The 21,594-nt window shown below is 37.7% G+C and overlaps 1 protein-coding gene across 1 annotated transcript; it reads left to right on the top strand.

Annotated features, from left to right (window-relative positions):
• The first annotated feature begins 1,952 nt into the window (after nt 1-1,952).
• On the top strand, nt 1,953-21,229 carry Lrrd1 (leucine rich repeats and death domain containing 1). Its single transcript, XM_038319447.1, has 5 exons — nt 1,953-3,833; nt 8,607-8,805; nt 18,494-18,655; nt 20,314-20,431; nt 21,046-21,229. The coding sequence occupies exons 1-5, from the start codon at nt 1,953-1,955 to the stop codon at nt 21,227-21,229; spliced, it is 2,544 nt and encodes an 847-aa protein (XP_038175375.1).
• Nucleotides 21,230-21,594: the final 365 nt, after the last annotated feature.

Raw genomic sequence — 21,594 nt, 5'->3', positions numbered from 1 at the left:
CAGACATTCTTAGATAGCCACCATGTTTGTTGTTACACTGCTCACAAAGCTAAGAAACAAAACCAACTTAAATATCCATCAATAGATAAATGGATAAAGAAATAATGTGATTAACATACACAATGGACTTTCATTCCACCATACAAAAAAATGAGTCAAAATATTTTCAGGAAAATGGATGCAACAGCAAAGCATTAAGTTCTGTAATATAATCCAGACTCTTATGTGGATTCTTGATTTTAATTTGTATGCATGTGTATTTATGTGTATAAGTGTCAGTTATGAAACTAGAAAGACAACCACAGAAGGGGGAAAGAGAATTTAAGGGATGGGGAGGGGAAAAAAGCAGAGAGAGGAGATAATAAAATACATGTAGCATGAAAGCAGAGGAGAGGGGAAGATCTGTGTGGTCCACTGGAGATGAGAACAGGAGGGTAATTTAGTGATACTTCATTTGTATTGTAATAAATAAAACTTGCCTGAAGATCAGAATAAAACAGCAGCACTGGCCAGCCTTACAGACCAGAGAGTTGTAACATGAGGGGCTGCTTGTTGGGGTTTCTGTCCTACCCGGTTCCCACAGTCGTTAAGTCCCAAAGAATCACACAGAAGGTCTACATAAGACTGATTGGCCCATTCGCTCAGGCTTCTTATTAACTCTTATAACTTATATTAACCCATTAGTCTTATTTATGTTAGCCATATGGCTCAGTACTTTTTTCAGCAGGGCAGGACACATCTTGCTTCTTCCATGGTCTGGGCAGGACAGGAGAAAAAGCTTCCTTCTTCCCAGAATACTTCTGTTCTCATTGCCCTGCCTCTACTTCCTGTCTGGCTATTGGCCAATCAGTGTTTATTTAAAACATAACTGACAGAATACAGAATTGTCCCACACCACTCCCCCCCCTTTTTTTAGAAAACAAGAACATCCATAGTCCATTTTTGGGGAATGTGGGCATAGTATTCCAGGCTACTTCCTTCTGGTTGGGGGTGCTGATAATCTTATGGGGACCTAAAAAAATTAGAATTATGATCAAGTCCTGACTGGAGTATCCTGTGAATCATGATCATCTCAGGCAGCAGTCTTGAATCTGTTCTAAATGTAGAACTTAGACATCCAGGCCATCTGTTCCTACCAGAGATTTCTTGGGTGGTCTTCCTTGATCCAAACCTGATTTTTCTTAACTCCAAATGAATCCACAGCCTCTCATTTCCTGTGGAAACAAAAGCAAAATCTCTTCTCCAAAGTAACATACATTTTGACTTCAATTTTGAAGTCAAGGTATTTTCAAAATACCTATCTTGGGTTAATTCAGCAGCATTTATAAGAAAATATCTTTTGGCAGCTGTTGCTCAGCATTCAAACAATTCAAAGAGAGCAACAATATCCAGATTCTCTGTGTATTTTCCATCTTTATACAGAATTGTCCCACACCAGAGCGTAGTGACACACACTTTAAAGCCCAGTAATCACACTAGTTTGCCATAGAAACTTGGCAATAGTGGTGCACACCTTTAATCCCAGCCCTTAGAGAGGCATATAAAACAGGAGAGAGGTCTCGGACACAGTTTCATTCTGAGGATTTCTGGAGGCAGTATCACCATTTTCAGACTGAAATAGAGGTAAGAGTCAGTAGCTGGCTGCTTTGCTTTTCTGGTCTTCAGGTTGAACCCCAATATCTGTCTCTGGGTTTTATTAATCATGCTAGCTACATTGTAAAGGTAGCTGCCGCTGGTGTTCTACAGAACAGAGTTAGGGTTTAAACTAGAGGATTGGATTTGAAGAGACTGAGAGAGGGATGAACTATCCAGTTAGCCCCACAAGTATGATTTTAACATCTTTACTACACTTATTTTAATGTCAACATTTGTCTTCTAGGTTTAAAGGAAAAAAGAACATGAAAAAGTAGAGTTACAGTCTTGAGTTGGTGGAGGAGATACCAGTAAATAAGATGTCAGAAGATGAGGATAACTCGGAGTCTGGAAGAGTCACTAGATCTGGATCACCGGAGGAGAGTGGATTTATTGAAGAAACACCATATCCCTTAAATGAAGCTTTTCATTATTCAGAAAGGAGAGATTCTAGTCATATTTATGAAACAAATCCTTCAAAGGGCACAGAACAGTCAGCAGCTTCCTCTCCAAACAAACTTAACAGGGATGAAGAGGAAAATAAAAACATTCCATTTTCTGATACAAACATAGCAGATGTCACCCCACTGTCAAAACCAGAAATGTCCCGAAACTCCATGTCATCAGAGACGAAGGCAATGGATGACTATCAAAATGTTGGATTTCCATCTGGGGAAAATCAGAAAGAATTTGACTTAGAGGCAGATAACTTTACAGTTAATCTTGAGGCCAAGGGTTTACAGGAATTCCCTACGGACATTTTAAAAGTAAAATATGTAAAATATCTGTATTTAGATAAGAATCAAATAAAAACTTTTCAAGGGGCAGATCCAGGAGATCTGCTAGGACTTGAGATTCTGTCCCTGCAAGAAAATGGATTGCCATCAATCCCCATGGAAATTCAGTTGCTTCACAACCTAAGGATACTAAATGCCAGTTACAACCAGATATCATGCATACCTAAGGAACTATTACAACTTAGAAATATGACACAACTCTTTTTAAATAGTAATTTTATTGAGGATTTACCTGCTGCTGGCTTGGAAAGTCTTAGAAATTTGGAAATTTTAAGTTTAGGTAAAAATATGTTAACACATATACCAGAGTCTTTGTCTAGTTTGAAGAACTTACAAATTCTTAATCTGGAATATAACCAATTGACAATATTTTCTAAGTCCCTATGCTTCCTTCCAAAATTGGTTTCACTAAACCTTACTGGAAACATGATAGGCAGTTTGCCAAAAGAAGTTAGGGAGCTGAAAAACTTAGAAACACTTTTAATGGATCATAATAAACTTACCTTTTTGTCTGTGGAAATTTTTCAGCTGCCCAAAATAAAAGAACTTCAGCTAGCTGACAATAAGTTGGAAGCTATTTCAAACAAAATTGAGAATTTCAGACAACTCAGACTTCTTAATCTTGATAAAAACTTATTGAAAAGCATACCAAAGAAAATTTCCCACTGTGTAATGTTGGAATATCTTAGTCTTAGTGATAATAACATAGAAGAGCTTCCTAGGAAAATCCATAGGCTTAAAAATTTGAGACAGCTTCATGTGAACAGAAATAAAATGATAAAAATGGCTGAGGAAATCTCACATCTTAATAACATAAACAGCCTGGAGTTTTCAGGCAATCAAATCACACACATTCCAATTGAAATAAAAAACTGCAAAAAAATAACCAGAGTTGAATTAAATAACAACAATATAATGTACTTCCCAGTGGGGTTGTGTGCTTTACCAGCACTTGACTACCTGAGTTTTAATGGAAATTATATTTCAGAAATCCCTATGGATATATCATTTAGTAAGGAGCTGCTTCATCTAGAGTTGAATAGAAACAAACTCCCCATATTTTCAGAGCACTTGTGTTCTCTCACTAATCTTGAATACCTGGATCTTGGTAAAAACCAAATAAAGATAATTCCGCCCTGTATCTCTGCCATGGTATCACTCCATGTGCTCATTCTGTCTGGTAATAAGTTTGAAATTTTTCCAAATGAACTGTGTGCTTTAAAAAACTTGCAAGTACTTGATATTTCAGAAAATTACTTACAGAAAATACCTTCAGACATCTCTAAACTGAAAAAGATCCAGAAATTAAACTTCTCGAGCAATCAGTTCACACATTTTCCTGTTGAACTGTGCCAACTTCAAACCCTGGAGGAGCTGAATATGAGTCAGACAAATGGGAAAAAGGTAAGAGTGCTCTCTTGGGTTTGGAGGGAGGGCGACTAGAGGAATCTCAACCTGAGACACATTGTACTTGTGTCCTGGCTAGCTTTATGTTAACTTGACACAAGCTAGAGTCATCAGAGAGGAGCCTTGATTGAGAAAATGCCTCCATGAAATCCAGCTGTAAGGCATATTCTTAAGTAGTTATCAAAGGGGAAGGACCCAGCTCCTTGTGGGTGGCACCACCCTGGACTGGTGGTTCTGGATTCAATAAGAAAGCAGGTTGAGCAAGTCATGAAGATCAAGACAGACCTACTGGCAGCTCCCCTCCATGGCCTCTGCATCAGCTCCTGCCTCTAGGTTCTTACCCTGTGTGAGTTCCTGCCCTCACTGCTTTTGATGATGAACTGTTATATGGAACTGTGAGTGGAATAAACACTTGCCTTCCCAAGTTGCTTTTGGTCATGGTGTTTCATCACAGCAGTAGTGACCTTAACTAAGACAACATAGAAGTTCTTTTGTGTGTATTTTAAATAAGTGAAATGCTCTATGTTTGAAAATGACCTAGAGACAGAACTCTCTACACAAAAGCTTTTCAGGACATTTCATTCAAATGCAATGTGAAACAAAGTAGATAATTTTGTAGATTGCTTTCTATTTAGTTCACTGGGAAATTATTAAATTGTATGTGTCTTGTACATGTATGCATTCCTGTAGTGTGTACATGGATGCATGTGGGTGCACATGGGTGTATGCAGAAGCCAAAGGTGTCTTCAATTTTTTTCTATTATATGTTTGTTTGGGTCTTTAAGTTTTTAGACAAGGTCTCAGTGTGTAGCTCTGGCAGTTCTGGAATTTACCTTGTCGACTAGATTGGCCTTGAACTCACAGAGATCAACCTGTTTTATTTCTTCTTTGCTGGAATTCAGTGTGTCACCATGCCCATTGTTTCTACCTCATATTTTTGAGAAAATCTCTCACTGAACCTGGAGATTATGGATTGGCTAGATTAGTTGTTCACTAAATGTGTCTCCACCTCAACCCCTCTGCACTGGAGTTATATGCATGGTCCCAGCTTTCCAGTGGGTGCAGGGGATTCAAACTCAGATCTTCATGCTTTCAGACACTTTATTTACTGAGTCATCTACTGACTCCTATTGCAAGAAGTTTTAAAATTTGCGAATCATATAAACACATTGTTGAGCTGGGAATGTGGTTCATTGGCAGCATTTTGCCAACTCATGCATGACTCTGGGTTTGATCCCCATTACCATAATGCATCACTGAAAAATCTAGAAAATTGAGATGATAAAAAATTTCCACAGACATATCATAATAAAACTATTATATATTGTTTTAATGTACTTTTAGTCTCTTTTTCAGTTATAGACTACAAATTCAATTTAAAATTTTATTCTACATAAGCATTTATCCTTAATAGAACATAATAATATTCCCAATAACTTTTATAATAAATACATGATTTATGTAATATTCCTCTGAAATAATATTTTCTTCATGATAATGCTTTAGTAAATTTCTTCATAAATCTATTTTTCATATTTCAAACTGTTTTCTTTGGAAATTACTCCTAGAAATGTATAGATTAATTATTTGCTTATTATAGGTTAATTATTACTACTTATTTACTGAGGTGCTAGGAAACAAACCCATTCCTCACATAGTAGATAAGTTCTCTGCTACTAAATTATACCTCAAACTTTGGAAATATTTTTTTTAAAAAAATACTGATATATCCTTAAATCTCAATAAACACAGTTATCATATGACCATCTTTAATGCTAGATTATTATTCAGAGCAAAATCCCTCTAAAAACTGTTCTTAAAAAATCTTCCTTTTTGCTCAAAAATAATCTTTATGATCTATGGCTCAGAACCAAAGTTATCTGGCTTTTACATCTTATATCTACTATGTAGTACATTTTCAGCAAGTCTGCGACAGTAGCAGTGTGTGTCCTAAGTAAATGGAATGAAGAATGAGACAAAATGTAGTAAAGTTACTTTTGTATTAAACACACATTTTGATTCTCCAATATAATTACCAGCTAATTTGACTAGTTTCTGTTAAGTACTTTTGAGTATCTCTTGCTGTGTCTTGTGACTCCTCTAGACTATGTCCCTAACTGTAGTTGGAACTTTCTTTGGCCACCATCAGCTCCCAAATAAAGCACAAAGACATTATTAATTAGGATTGCTTAGCCTTAGTTTAGGCTTATCCCACTAGCTCTTATAACTCAATTTAACCTGTTTCTGTTCATCTACATTTTGCTTTTGGGCTTTTTACCTTTCTTATTATGTATTCCTGCTTTATCCATGTCTGGATGGCTGGCCCTGGTGTCTCCCTGGCATCTCTTTTCTTTCTTCCCTTTCTCACCTGAGCCTAGATTACTTCTCCTACTCATTCTCTCTGCCCGCTAGCCCTGTCTATCCCTCCTCTGCCTAGCTATTGGCCATTCAGATTTTTATTAGACCAGACAGGTGTCTTAAACAGGGAAGGTAAAACAGCAATCTTTATCTAGTCAAACAAATATTCCTCAACATAACAAATGCAACACATCTTTACTGAGTCAAACAAATATTCCACAATATAAACAAATGCAACACTTCTTTACCTAGTTAAATGAATATTCCACAGAATAAATAAATGCAACATATCTTTACATAGTTAAACAAATATTCTATTGCATAACACCAACTTTTCATTAACTGTTTGATATCATCACACCTACTTGTCACACACATAATCCCCAGCACTCTAGTTCCACAGTTGATAATTTCCCCTGGAATTTTTAATGTCAGTTTCTCTGTCTTCACCTTGTGCTCTCTGACTTACTTTTCTGTTTATCAGGCCTTGTCAAACTCATCAGACTTCATTCCAAAAGAGTTTTTTTTTAAAAAGTACTTATTCTATTTTATATGTATGAGTGTCTTGCTTCAGTGTATGTGTGTATAAAGCCTGCTTGAATCTCGTGGAAGACAAAAGAAAGCGTCAGATACCTTCGAACTGGAGTTAAAGTTGATTGTGAATTGCCATGTGGGTGCTGAGAATAAAACTTCAATCCTTTCCAAGAACAGCAAGGACTCTTAACTGGTAAACAATGTCTTCAGTCCCACAGGGGACTGATGTTAATGTGTTCTGTTTGGCATGATGGCATATGACTGTAATCCCAACACTCACAAGTCTGAGTAAAAGGAGAGTAAGTTGAACCTGGAATACAGAGTGAGACTGGCTAAAAACGGAAAGGTGGAAGAAAGGAAAGAGAAAGAAGGAAGGAAGAAGAAAAGAGGGAGGAAAGAAATTTAGGATCAAAGTAGTTGCCAAAAGCACCAGTTAAGTCTTTACAACATCATTTTAAAAGTCTTTAGATGGGAAAACATTGTTTATAAGAATCCTTCTTGCCAGGCGGTGGTGGCGCATGGCTTTAATCCCAGCACTTGGGAGGCAGAGGCAGGCGGATCTCTGTGCGTTGGAGACCAGCCTGGTCTACAAGAGCTAGCTCCAGGACAAGCTCCAAAGCTACAGAGAAACCCTGTCTTGAAAAACAAACAAACAAAAAGAGACAGAATACCTAAAGGACTAGCTTATTCAGAAGTTGTTCAACAGCCAACTGTCTGAAGAAGATGATTCAACAGTCCTTCAACAATCAACCATCTGAAGAAGATGGGTCAGGTTAGTCACAGAGCTTCCCTTGGGCAAAGTGGAAGTTGCTCAGGTCTTTTCTTTCAACAGCAGCTCCATCATTTCTTCATCACAGAGCTCTCACTTCCTCTACAAACACTGAGAAACATTTAAAGAGTATCTAGCCAGGTGTGGTGGCCGCATCTTTAATCCCAGCATAGGAGGTTATGGGGCAGAAGCAGGTGGATCTCAGTGAGTTTGAGGTCCACCTGTTCTAGGACAACAAGCCTACACAGAGAGACACTGTCTCAAAAAAATTAAATGAAATTTTCAAAAATAACATTTCTTTGAAGGAAATTCAATGACAGGCCTATCAACCTATGCTGATTTTATTCTTGCTATGTAAACTTGGCCCTCAGTCTTGCATAATCTTACTTACTTACGTATTTCTATGAAGTTCTTAACACTTCTCCGTAATGGAAACCTCCTCATTAATCCTATTTGTGTATGACGTTTATCCTGCTTTACACAATGTACTTCAGTCCTAGTCATTCTTGTGTGTGTTTGTGTATGTGTGTTTGTGTTGTATGTGTGTATGGGTGTTTGTGTTGTGTGTGGTATGTGTGTATTGTGATTTGTGTGTTGTGTTGTTTGTATATGTGTGGTATGTGTGTATATGTGTTGTGTGTTGCATGTGTTGTATTGTGTATTTGTATTGGTTGTGTATTTATATGTGTGGTGTATACCCATGTGTAAGGATGGGTGTCTTCCTCTATTGCTCTCTGTGATGAGAATAAGATAAAATGTGACTGAGTAGTTGAAAAAACTTCAGGGAAGAACAAAAGACAAGGCAGCATTAACCCTAGGGAGATAAGAAAGATGAGAGTGGGTGACAGCTGTGGTGTGGGAAGAAAGAGGTTCCTAAGCAACAGGGCTAATTAGGGAGCAATGATCAGACCATGAGTTACATGGGTGTTAAACAAAAGTTTGAGGATTTTTAGGATGTAAAGTCACAAAGAATCTGTGACAGAATGAAAGTATCTCCTTACAAAAAGTTTAAAACAAAACTTTATTTTTCCACTGTTTTCAAAAGAAAAATGTAGTGATACAAATACTTATGGATTTTTAAAATCATGATTATTTAATCATCCTTGCAGTTAACAAGACTTCCAGAAGAGCTGTCTAATATGACTCAACTCAAATCACTTGATATCTCGAACAATGCCATCAAAGAGATTCCAAGAAATATAGGGGAGTTGAGAAGCCTGGTTAGTCTACATGCAAACAACAATCAAATAAGTTCTCTGCCACCATCCTTTCTGTCTTTAAAAGTTCTACAGCACCTAGACCTCAGAGGTATGTGTCAAGTATAATAAACAATATAAATCTGTAAGTAGAACATTGATGCTAAATTTCAGATTTTGCTGATGAAAGCATATCAGACAATGCATTAAGTGGGCATAAGAGGGAGAGGGGCACACAGTGCTTTTCCAGGAACAAGAAATGAACATGAAGCTGAAGAACTGATTTCTTGCCTTGAAAGGATCCCTAGATATGGAAACAGAATGAAACAGGTGCTGTGGTGGGGGAAATGGGAGAAGTGGGGGGAACTTTAGGTGGGAAGTGGAGGGCAATACAGAGGGAGGGGGAGCAGAGTAATACTATGAATGTTTGGAAAAGATGTAAGGGATCATATATTATGTTTATAATTTAGATGAAGTTATGCTATTTGGGGTGATAATGCTTCCCCCAAAAGCCATGGACTATCTAATGAAAACTACAGTACCAAGCTTGAGAAACATCTTTTCTAGCTTTTGGTCAGGGGAGCCCAAGAGAATTCCAAAGCCATCAATGTGGACTACTGCTATTGCCCTTAATTCCCTCCCAGAATTTGAATGTAAGACCCTATTGCTCAAGACACCACATACTTTGGTCACAGGTCTTGGAAGACTTGAGCAGAAATAAATCTGGAAGCTTCCTCCCCGAGAACTAGCTCTCATCTTATCAGAAAGTTGTCAATGCAAGTTGTCAAGGAAGAAGAGGGACTGGTAGTCCTACACAGCTATAAAGCCCATGAAACACAAGAATGACTGGATCGCCAAGATAATCACAAAAGTCAATAGCGGCACTTTTACTTTGGGGTAATTAAACAGCTGTCTAATTGGACTTAAGGCCCACTCAAGATGGTGATATTTGTAGGAGGAGGACCTACTTGTTTGTTCTGGCCACCCGGCTAGTATAGCCCCGAAATAACCACACAGAAACTGTATTAATTAAATCACTGCTTGTCCCATTAACTCTAGCTTCTTATTGGCTAACTCTTACATCTTAATTTAACCCATTTCTATTAATCTGTATATCACCATGAGGTCGTGGCCTACCAGCAAATTTCTGGCATGTCTGACTCTGGTGGTGGCTCCATAGCGTCTTCTGATTCTGCCCTTCTTCCTCCCAGCATTCAGTTCTACCTTCCCTGCCTACCTAAGTCCTGCCCTAACAACAAGCCAAGACAGTTTCTTTATTTATTAACCAAGAAAAGCAATACATAGACAGAAGGACTTCCCATACCAGGTATTCATGCCTAGTACTGTAGTCCTAGCCAGCTACCAGTGACTACCCAAGATGAGTGTCTATCTTGACAGTTTCTTAAACCAATACAATTTTACTGTTTTCTAAATACTTATCTTCTCACCCCTCATCAAAGCATCTTCTTTTTACAATAGACGGAGACTATTAAAAAGATCCACAACTCGTCAAAATGCAAGGAATAAGTGACTATGGGGTTCTCAACCCCAATTGATACATGTGTAAAGTAACATCCAAGGCTTAGGAGAAATTGTGAAAGAGGGGGCAGAAATGTTCTAAGAGTCAGAGGCTGAGGATGTCTGCTATTACATTGTATCCCCTAGGCACCGTAGACAAAGAAGCTCCACCCATGAACTCTCAACAATATGGTTGGTTGAACAAGACTAGCATAATGACAACCTTAGTTGCCAGTCTACTGTAGACAGGGAAATTCCACATGACCCAACCACCAGGTGAAAGGCTATAGGATTTATGACTACACAGAGGTTCAATGTTCTCTATGGACAAGCTCCCACATAGGTTGTCCAATCCCAAATGGCCATCCCTGGACACAGTGCATATGAATAAAGCTAATGGATATCCATATATACCATACTCATGCATGTACATACATGTAATAATAAAGAAGAGATTATGAATTTGAAAGAGGAGTTAGAAGTGGGAGAGGTAGATATGATGTAGATGCATTACTTACGTATGAAGTTCTCAAGAAATAAACTATTAAAAAGAAAGAGAAATTAAAAAAAAACAAAATACAAACAAAAATTTCCCAGAACCTTTTGCTCTGTTGCAGATTGAAACTCCCAACTGGAACTATAGTCCCTGGAGATGGTTGAGTGTAACATTAGGGCTGGCTTGTTGGGGTTTTCTATCCCACCTGGTACCCCACAGCTGGCAAGCCCCAAAGAAAATCACACAGAGATTCTACAATAGGTTATAAACTGATTGGCCCATTGGCTCAGGCTTTTTATTAGCTCTTGCAGTTTATATTAACCCATTATTCTTATCTATGTTAGCCACATGGCATGGTACCTTTCTCAGCTGGGCAGATCACATCCTGCTTCTCAGTGGTCTGTACAGGAATGGGAGGAATAGGCTTCCTCCTTCCAAGAATTCTGTTCTCATCGCCCAGCCTCTACTTCCTGTCTGGTTGACCCACCTATACTTCCTGCCTGGCCAATCAGCATTTATTTAAAACATGATTGACAGAATACAGACAATTCTTCTGCACCAGTTGAGTTAGGACATCATCAAGACAGAATGGCCATGGGCATGGTAACCTGCTCTTCAGACTGGAACAGTTCTCTGTTGTTCCATATTAGAATTAGAAAATAGTAAAACCCACTTTGCCCCTCAAGCTCCAAAGAAAAGCTGGGGTGGTGCAGATCAGTGGAAAGACCTGCGTAAACACCGCCTCCCAAGTTCAAGTCTGAGGGAAGTTCATTTCTAGAAGGTCTAAAGAGAGTTAAAGTTACCACAGATATACCAATGGCAGGAAGCAGTTTCCACCAGTGACTGAGGAAATAAATAAATGGGCATAATATTGACTCTTTAGAACAGTGGTTCTCAACCTTCTTAATGCTGCGGCCCTTTAATATAGTTATGGTAACCTCTGACCATAAAATTATTTCCATTACTACTTCATGACAAGAATTTGCTACTGTTATGGATGGTAATATAAATATTTGTGTTTTCCAATGGTTTTGGGTGACCCCTGTGAAAGGATTGGTTGTTCCCAAAAGGGTCATGACCCCTGGATTGAGAATCACTGCTTTGGAGTGCAATGATAGATCTGTCAAGCTTTAACACAGAGCCTGGTGTGGTGATTTTTAGCACATGCTGTCATCTCTGCCTCAAAAAAAAAAAAAAAAAAAAAAAACCAGACTAACAAGTGAAGAAAAGGAGATGGGCATATTGACACTTTGGACTCAGTGACAGCCCAGTTTAATTTGCAGTCTACTTTACAGCCACGGGTGCTGTTTTTACTCCCACCCTTTCTTTTCCCTCTTTTTGTTGGTATCAGTAACTTTGGTTCTGATGCTTAGTCCCTCTGCCAGATCAATTATTATTTTGAATAGTATCACTGTGTACTGTACATGGCCCAAACAGAACTCTAAAAGTGTCCTCAAGCTCATATTTATTTTTCTCTTTATTATCATTTATTGTTTATTTATTTATCTATTATTTTATTATTTATTATTTAATTAGTAATTATTATTTATTATTTTATTATTCATTATTTAATTAGTATTTTATTTATTATTATTTTCTTTTTATTTTTTCTCTTTTTTTTGAAGTTGACATACAAAGTAATGGGCCTAATTGTGGCATTTCATGCATATATGCCTATCTTAGTTAGGGTTTCTAGTGTTATGTAGAGACACCATTACCATGGCAACTCTTATAAAAGAAAAACATTTAATTGGGGTAGCTTACATTTTCAGAGATTTAGTTCATTATTATCATGGTGTGACATGATCACATACAGGCAGACAGATAGTGCTGGAGAAGTAGCTGCATGTCCTACATCTTGACTTACTGACAACAGGAAGTAGACTGAGATACTGGGTGTGACTTGAGCATATATGAATCCTCAAAACCTGCTTCCACAGTGGTGCACTTCCTCCAACAAGGCCACACCTCCTAATAGCACCACTCTTTTTGGGTGTAATTTTTTCAAACCACCACAATGCCATTATACTTTGCTCCTATTTCTCTTCCCCAACAATGCTACGGTTCTCCTGCCAGCCCCCCTTTCTTCTCTCATATCACCTATATTCTGTTATTCTATTTTTATCTTTCCTCTCCCTTTCTATAAGATCCTTTCCTCTTCCTCATGGTTTTCTAGCCACTTTTATCACAGATGCACAACTGCACATTCACATGCATGCATGTTTATACACACGCACACGAATACAAATCTAGAGTTAGAGAGTTGGCTCTACAGTTAGGAGCACTTGTTGATCTTGCAGAGGACCCAGGTTCAGTTCCTAAGACCCCCATGGCAGCTCATAATTATCTGTAACTCCAGTACTAGGGGATTCAATGACATCTTCTAATCTCCGTGGGAACCAGGTGTTTACATGTTTACATATATGTTTACATATGTGTTTACATATATGCAGTAAAAATACTTATACACATAAAATAATAAAGCAATTAAAATTTTAAATCTGGAATCTGCATATGAGTAAGATAGTGCTTATCATTCTGACTCCTGCTTGCTTTGACTAACATAATTATCTCCACTATTCATTTTTCTACAGATATCATAATTTCATTCGTCTTTCTATGGTTAAATAAAATTCTGTCTTGAATATCTGGTTTATCCATTCATCTCTGGATTGACTTCTCATCAGGTTCCATGTCTTAGCTATTGTGAGTGCAGCAGTAAACATAAACAGACCATGTGTGTTAGCCGAGTCCTTATGTGTATCCCAAGAGCAGTATCACTAGCTCAATGGTTGGGATTTCTTTTAGTTTTTTTAAGGACTCCCCCCAACCACTGATTTCCACAGTGACTGTACACTTTATAGTCCCTCCAGCAGTGTATAAGAGGCCCTCTTTCCTCACATCAATGTGTTGCTTGAAAAAATATTTTTATCAGAGTATGGCATCCAGACTGAAGGAGTGTATATTGCCAATTTACAGCTCAACAAATTTTCAAAAACTGAACAAACCCATATTTGAGAACATGGATCAAGAAACAGAGAAGTTCCACAAAGCTGCCCTGCTTTCATCTGTTAAGCTCATGATTTCCAGCAACTTGCTTTAAGTAAAACTGTGAAGTAAATACTATATCGTGTCCTCTTTGTAATTGTCTGTCCTGTCCCTTTAAGAGACAAGCCCCGCCTACTTCCTCCCCTGTTCCTAGGCAAGTTGATCTTCTGCTTTAAATATCCAACCTCAATCTCACTCACCATGCGACTCCCTGCCTAGGCCCCTTGCCTAGGACCTGCTGGTCCTCATGGTCCGCAGGGACCCTCATGGTTCCCTGTCTGGGACCAGTGGTCACGGGACCTGATGCCTGTTGTAGCCAAGTGCTTATCCATCTGTCTCTCACCTGCTGTGGCTGCGGCTCCTTGTGGGATTGGCTGCCCCTGCTGAGGTCTCTCACCCACCACTTGGCAGCTCCATGTTGCCCACTACTGCCATTCGGGGGACCTGCAGTGTTTCTGCCGCTGTGCCCCTTGGGGAATTGCAGTGTTTTATTTTTACCATTACACACTTTTTTACTCAGAATTCTGATTGTGAAGGTCACTGTGGTGGTTTGAAAGAAAATGGCCCCCAAAGGGAGTGGCACTGTTAGGAGGTATGGCCTTTTAAAGGAAATATAATGTCATTGTGGGACTGGCTTTTAAGATCTCTTTTGCTCAAGCTTCCCTCAGTGTGACAATCACTTTACTTTCTGTTGCCTGCAAGATATACCATTCTCAGCCCCAGCACCATGTCTGCCTGCACAGCACCATGCTCCCTGTCATAATGATAGTGGACTGCACCTCATAAACCATAAGTGAGCCCCCTCAATTAAATATTTTCCTTTATAAGCGTTATTCTCAGTGTCTATGCTGCTGGGGTCTCCTGTGCCCATGCATTGAAGGCTACTTCCCACTTTCTCTTCTGTCAGGTTCAGTGTGGTCAAATTTATATTGAGAACTTTAATCCATTTGGACTTGAGTTTTGTGCATGGGGATAGATATGAATATATTTGCATTCTTCTACAGGTTGACATCCAGTTATGCCAGCACCATTTGTTGAATATCCTTTTTTTCCTATTGTATAATTTTAGTTTCTTTGTCAAAAATCAGGTGTTCATAGCTGTGTGGTTTAATATCCAGGTCTTTGATTCTATTCCATTGGTCAATTTGTCTATTTTTTTGTTAATACCAAGCTGTTTTCATTACCATGGATCTTTAATAGAGCTTGATGTCAGGGGTGGTAATGCCTCTGCAAGTTCCTTTATTGTATAGGATTGTTTTGGCTATTCTGGGTTTTTTGTTTCTCCATATGAAGTTGATTATTGTTTTTTCAAGGTCTGTGTTGAGATATTGATGGGGATTACATTGAATCTATAGATTGCTTTTGGAAGGATTGCCATTTTTACTATGTTGTGTTGAAAACTCTAAATTCATTTTTATATCCTCCTCCCCTTGTACCATCAACATAGACTTAACTTCCTTAAAACCAGAGCCCTGTTGGAACCTGACCTCCAAAACTGATTTGGCTGGTCTATTGGACAATCTGGACTTTGCAGTGACATAACTGAGTGTCCTCAAAATAGCAATGGCTCCTTTTATAAAAGACTGTGGATCTTCAGATTGATAATTCTGAAAGTCAGGGTTGGCCTGCAAACAGCCATTAAACAACATCCTCAGTGTGAACCGTCAACCCTCACTCTATGTTCTTTTCCTTTTTCGGAGCTTCAAATGAAGACTCATCTGGTTTTGCAGTGGTTGTCTGATTTTGGTAGTTGATACAAGAAGGGAATTTGGAAGTTCTTGTGTACTATTAGTGATTGTCTGCCCACATCCTGCATGAAATACTGTAATTGTTTATGGGAAGTGTCTTTAATAAAGCTGATACAGTTTGACTTGGAGAAAAATTTTAAAAAACTTAGAAAACAAAAAAATTAAAACAAAATAAAAACCAAACCCAAATGTATGGAAGTAATTCAATAGAAAATTATATTATCAATAAACGGTATACTTTAGATGCCCTTAAATACAAAAGAAAACCAAATAAAAACAATTTCAACAAAACTTTCATCTGTACCATGCATCATTTTAGAAAAAGCCTCAAAATGAATCACAGATCTAGCTATAAAACTAAAAGTACAAAAACTTGTAGATAAATAGAAAACATTGACAAAATTTTCTCAGCTACTATATTAACATTGTAATTGAGAGTTAGGAATATGGTGCTTGGCTGGAGAATGTAAGGCTTTGAAAATAGAAGTAAATTTAAATAATTGACATTAGATTTCAGCAAAATGTGAAACTCAGGCCTTATGAAGAGAATTTTTTTAAAAAAAGAATAGAAAAACCACATAGTTTATAAAACAATTGCTCTATATTGCTCTATATGTAGAAAGTAACTATGTGGTCAACATGCACATGTACAAACACACATGCATCTCACATACACAGAGAGAGAGAGAGAGAGAGAGAGAGAGAGAGAGAGAGAGAGAGAGAGAGAGAGAGGGAGGGAGGGAGGGAGGGAGGGAGGGAGGGAGAGAGAGAGGGAGAGAGAGAGGAGAGAGAATTTTAAAAAGAAGTCAAGAGCTTAGAACTAGAACACAGTGTGGTGGTACAGTACTTGCTTAGTATAGGGAAGCCCCTGAGTTAATCCAACACTAATAAAAAATGTCAGCTCAACCAAAATTTATATAGATATTGAGTGGATCCTTTATAAAGAATTCACACAAATAGCAGTTGCACATCAACAATACTGGGGAGCATTAGTGTTAGAGAGAGGAAGTTTAGAAGTTCCCTCTATAACACTAGCAGAAGAACTAAAGTCTGGCAACTAGGAACTGCAACTCTGAAACACTTTTGGTAGGAATGAAAAAATGGTATAAGCATTTTGAAATACTGGTTATTTCTTATAAAGTTAGGTTCACACTCACTTATGATCCATTACTCAAACTTCAACTATATTTTAAAGTTAAACCTTAGATTCAGTTTAAAAATAATGAGTGCAAATGTATAGAATAACTTTATTCTTAATCACTCGCTCAAACTGGAAACTCAAGTGACTTCTTTATCTATTGAATGAATAAATTACTGACATCTATCTAACGAAATACTTATTAATAAAAGGAGCCAAGCTATTAATAAGAACTTTGATGACTCTCAAGTGGCAAATGAGAAAAGTCAGGGTCTGAGTACTGTGCACTGTGGCCTTTAGATGCTACACATGTGTATTTTTATGAGATTAATCCTAGTTCTTATGATGTACTTACTTTATTCCTCCCTTCTCTGTCCCCCCATGAATGAACAGCACTACATACTGAGTCCTCCCACCCCTTCTGTTTTGTCTTTTTTGTGAAGATGGAAGCCAGGGTCTCAGGAGCATGAGACAGGTGCCTTCCTAATGCTGCACATGTTGCTTTAGGTCTTGGTTTCTTGATACTACCCTTCAGTAAGAGGAACAGGCCTTCATCTGCATTTGTAACTAACAGAAATATAACATACATAAATTATACAATGGTAGCACTCTAGTGTGAGATAGAATTAGCCAACACCAAAGCACTACAGACTCCAGTGTTTCTGTGAATCTAAAATTATTGAAGCCAAGATGGCATTCATTAAGAAAACAAGCAACAACAAATTCTGGTAAGGATGTGGAAAAACAGGAAATCATGGAAGTCAGTATCAAGGTTTCTCAGCAAACTAAATCCTGATCTCCCATATGACCTAAATACCACACCCATTTTTACACAAACGCTCCAAGTCAATACATCACACACACACACACACACACACACACACACACACACACACACACACACCTGTATATCAGTGTTCACTGAGCAGTGTTCACATGAGCAAGTTTATGAAACCAACTTAGGTGTCAAAAAACAGAGCAATTGCTGTAGGAAGTCTTACAGCCAGTGGTTGGTTACCTGCTCTCTGGGGCATGGCCTCTATACTATATATGCTGATGCAGAGCATGTGTCCAGCCTCTTTTCTGGTCTCCCTCTCTGTTCTGGTTGTGGATTTTGGTTTCTGATCTCCATTCCAGCAGAGGATTCTGATTTGTGAGTTTACCCCTAAATGAATAACCATCTATTTCTCACTTCTGAGCTAGTGTGGATTTCTTTTAAGCATCTTCTCTTCAAGCAATGATAAAGAAAATATGATATATACTCAAAATGAAGGAGGTTTTAGTCATAAAAAATAAAGTCATGCCATTTGCAAGAACATGAACACAATGGGGGATCATATTAAGTGAATTCAGACAGCGTCATGCAGACAGATAGTTTTTCCTCTCACTTGTGATTCCTACATATATACAAAAAGGCCATCCATGTATGGAAGAAGTGACAGTGTAGAAAACAAATAGGACAAAGGAGATGGAGGGGTAAGAAAAGGAAGGGTCGGGGACGTGGAGGAAATGCTCACCATGTCATATGTACTTGTATAAAACTAACTTTTTTTTAAAAAAAAGTTTATATTAAAAATGATAATACCTGCTCTGAAAAGTCATTTGCTATATTGTAAGAAGATAGCCTCTGGCTTCATTTTACCAGCCCTAGGAGACAAAGGAACTACATTGGTTTTTAATACACCCCTTTTCCCCTTCTAGCATGAACATTAGTAAGAACTTTGGAACTGTCATCACTGGGAAAGTCCTTGGACACTTTACCAGCACAGTAGACTTCTGCATGCATAGTTTCTGTTTTTGTAGTTTAACTTTACAGTAAGATGAAATTCCTTCCAAGTTTTTTCCTCCTTAGGAAACAACCTGACAGCTCTGCCTAGTGCTATCTACAGTCTTTTTTCGCTGAAAGAGATAAATTTTGATGACAATCCTTTGTGGAGACCTCCAATGGAAATTTGTAAAGGCAAACAGCTGCACACTATTGCACGCTATCTCCAAAGAGCGGATGAAAGAGATGGTGGGTGATGAGTGAGGAACAATCTTTGCAAGAAATTTTCTGGTATCTGTATAGTAAAGGAGCTTGCTTTGGTTAGAGACTTTGAGCTGGCAGTAACATTAAAACGTTTATCGTCTTCCCTTTTCCTCTATCTGTTTATGTTGATAACTCAGATTATTCAATATTGGGGGGAATTGAAATATCTGCTCCTCAATCATTCTATCATGTACCATATCTACATAACCAAGGGCATATACCAGTAATGACAAAGTTGTATTAAAAAGTACTGTATTTTGTAAGTCACATTATATACTGGGAACATGGCTGCCACGCAGTTGCTTTCCTCAGATCTTAGCCTGTCTGATAGAAGAAACTTGAAAGAAAATTAAAAGTGGCTGTCTTCCACTTGCTGTAGGCTGATTATGCTAATTACTACACTCAAAGGGAATAGTTCTATAAATAAGTTTCAAGTGTCTATGTAGTATTTCTGTTGTTGATAGTACCTTAGAGAAAGTGGTTACACAACTGAACCTCCATTTGCTAAAGTTCTGTTTCTACACTTCTCAAGGAAACAAAATTCTTGCTGCTCTTCTTTTAAGGGAAAAGTGCAGTAGGTAATGACAACATCTCCAAGATTGGGGGAGGAGAGAAATATACACATTTGCCACGTTTCTGTACGCTCAAGGAGCCTTTGCCCTGCAGTTTTGATCCTTAGTGATGTTGGGAGAAGTAACATGGGAGCCATATTTTTTTCTGAAGTTAACAAGGATCACAGAGTCTCTTTCTGAGCATTTTATTAAGCACTTCGGTTTTCTTTTTATCATTAGTATGAAATATATTCTGAGTATTCCAGAGCATGGGAGATCTTGAAATTTTTCACAGTACTCTAATCATCAAAGATGACTTTAAATCACGTGATTTAGAAGCTTCTGGTCAACAAAGACATATCTAGATAACACTATCTAGAAGCTTTATTATTTTAAAAAGGCACTAATGGGTTTGAAAGGTGGCTCAGTGATTAAGAGTGTACATTGCTCTTGCAGAGATCCTGAGTTCAGTTCCCAGCACCCATGTTGGTAGCTCACAACTGCCTGAAACTCCAACCCCAGAGGATCTGATACCTTTGGCCTCTGTGGGTACCTATACTCACACGCAACCCCCTAAACATGCTCAATTTTTTGAGATAGGGTCTCTCTATGTAGTCCTGGTTTCCCTAGAACTTACCATGTAGACTAGGCTAGCCTTGAACTCACAGAGATTGCCTTTTTAAGTGCTGGCATTAAAGATGTATTCTGCCATGCCTAACTTTTAATAAATTTAAAAAATTAATATCTATATAAATAATAGATTTTAATATAAATATTTATCTATATGCCATGTTTACAATAGATGCTAGTTTCTCAAGGTAGTTAATATAAAGAAGCCAGAACTGAAGGGAGGAACTTGGAGATCACTGTAAAGTTGCTTATAAGATTCTTTTCAAGTAGGTCTGTGGGTCTTCTCAGATTCTGGAAGTAACAGAATGGGGAGTACAAATTGAAGACAGTTGAGCTCTATATTGTCACTTTCAATTTTATTTGACATATATGTTTGATAAAAACACAGAAGAAAACTAAATATTAGCTCAAAGCATCTTTTTTCCTCAGAATGAATAATGTTTTTTCTGTGTTCAAATGTAGAAAAAATCTTAGAGAAGATATTCAACATAGTTGCCAACAATGTCACTGAAATAAATTTTGAATTTTTGCAACAAAAACTGAACATCACAAGCTCAGAAAATAGCCTCCCTGTAAAGAAGTAAGTATAAATGGCATTTGGTACAAATGTATTTTCATACCTCACTACATGATCTTCATATCAACATAGTTTTGAAATATTTACATTAACATAAACTATACTATAGATGGTGGCCTTTAGCTTCTGATATATTTGTGATAGTTGCTGGGCAACCATGCAATATAATGAAGAAGAAGGACTGTGTGAGGAGAAGCCATTGGACTTTTAGTCCAGCTCATTTCCTGAACTTGAGCATATCCTTTTCTTTCTCTCTGCTTTAGTTTCTTCCATGGTAAAATGAATACACAAGCTTAGAAAGTTGCCATGACAATCAAGTGAAACCAAGCTGTAAAGTATGCATTTTATCATATTGGTTTATAGTAAGTAACCCACAGTTATTATTGTCTTAATAGTTGAATATAAGTTGAAATGTGGGCTTTTTTATAAGAAAAAAAAGGAGCTAATCTTTGCTTCTGTGTGTCAGGCTCATTGTAAATAAATGTTCATATATACTGTCTTAGTTAAATTTAGTCTCATGTTAATGTGAAAAATTAATTTGAAAACTTAATCTTTGAGTAGCTTAAAATAATGGTTTTGACTGGTTATTAAGATAATCATTATTTAAATTTTCACAGCACTACTCCATTAAATGAGAGGATCTACCATGCACTTATTAAGTGGAAAGCAGATAAAAGCTCATTACTCACAGCTACTGCCTTAAGAGACCAACTTGTTCGGGCACTAAGTATGATAGGTGCCTATGACATAATGGACAAGATCACAGCTTTGAATCTTTATACAAGTGCCATCAAAATCTAGCCAGTGAATCTGAAGTAGAAGCTGAAAACTTATGAAGCATATACAGAATTCATTTTGCTGATACAAAGGAATTATTTGTATATCGTGTCTCTTTTTGTTTTTAGTAGTTTTCATTTGAGTGTGGACATGCATGTGCTGCAGTTGATGTGTACAAGTCAAAGACACTTCCAGGTGTTGATTTTCTCCTCCCATCATGTAGATCCAGAGGCTGAAATCAAGGCATCAGGCTTAGCCCATGTCCTGACTCTTTTATTCATTACTAAGAGGTGCTGTCAGTCTGTGCCTGCCATCTTAGTTTCATCATGACAAAATATTACAGACAAGGCTTTGTATATTTTTCTGTTTCAATGAATTTGAAAATAATT

The sequence above is a fragment of the Arvicola amphibius genome, chromosome 2, assembly GCF_903992535.2.
Source record: "Arvicola amphibius chromosome 2, mArvAmp1.2, whole genome shotgun sequence".
NCBI classification, from domain to species: domain Eukaryota; kingdom Metazoa; phylum Chordata; class Mammalia; order Rodentia; family Cricetidae; genus Arvicola; species Arvicola amphibius.
Note: the sequence above shows the minus strand (reverse complement) of the source record. Positions and strands in the feature narration are given on the sequence as shown.

Coding starts and splice junctions, on each gene's coding strand:
- Lrrd1 (XM_038319447.1), top strand. CDS start 1,953: ATGTCAGAAGATGAGGATAACTCGGAGTCTGGAAGAGTCACTAGATCT. Junction 18,656..20,313: donor AAGAGCGGATGAAAGAGATG/GTGGGTGATGAG, acceptor GTTCAAATGTAG/AAAAAATCTTAGAGAAGATA. Junction 20,432..21,045: donor AATAGCCTCCCTGTAAAGAA/GTAAGTATAAAT, acceptor AAATTTTCACAG/CACTACTCCATTAAATGAGA.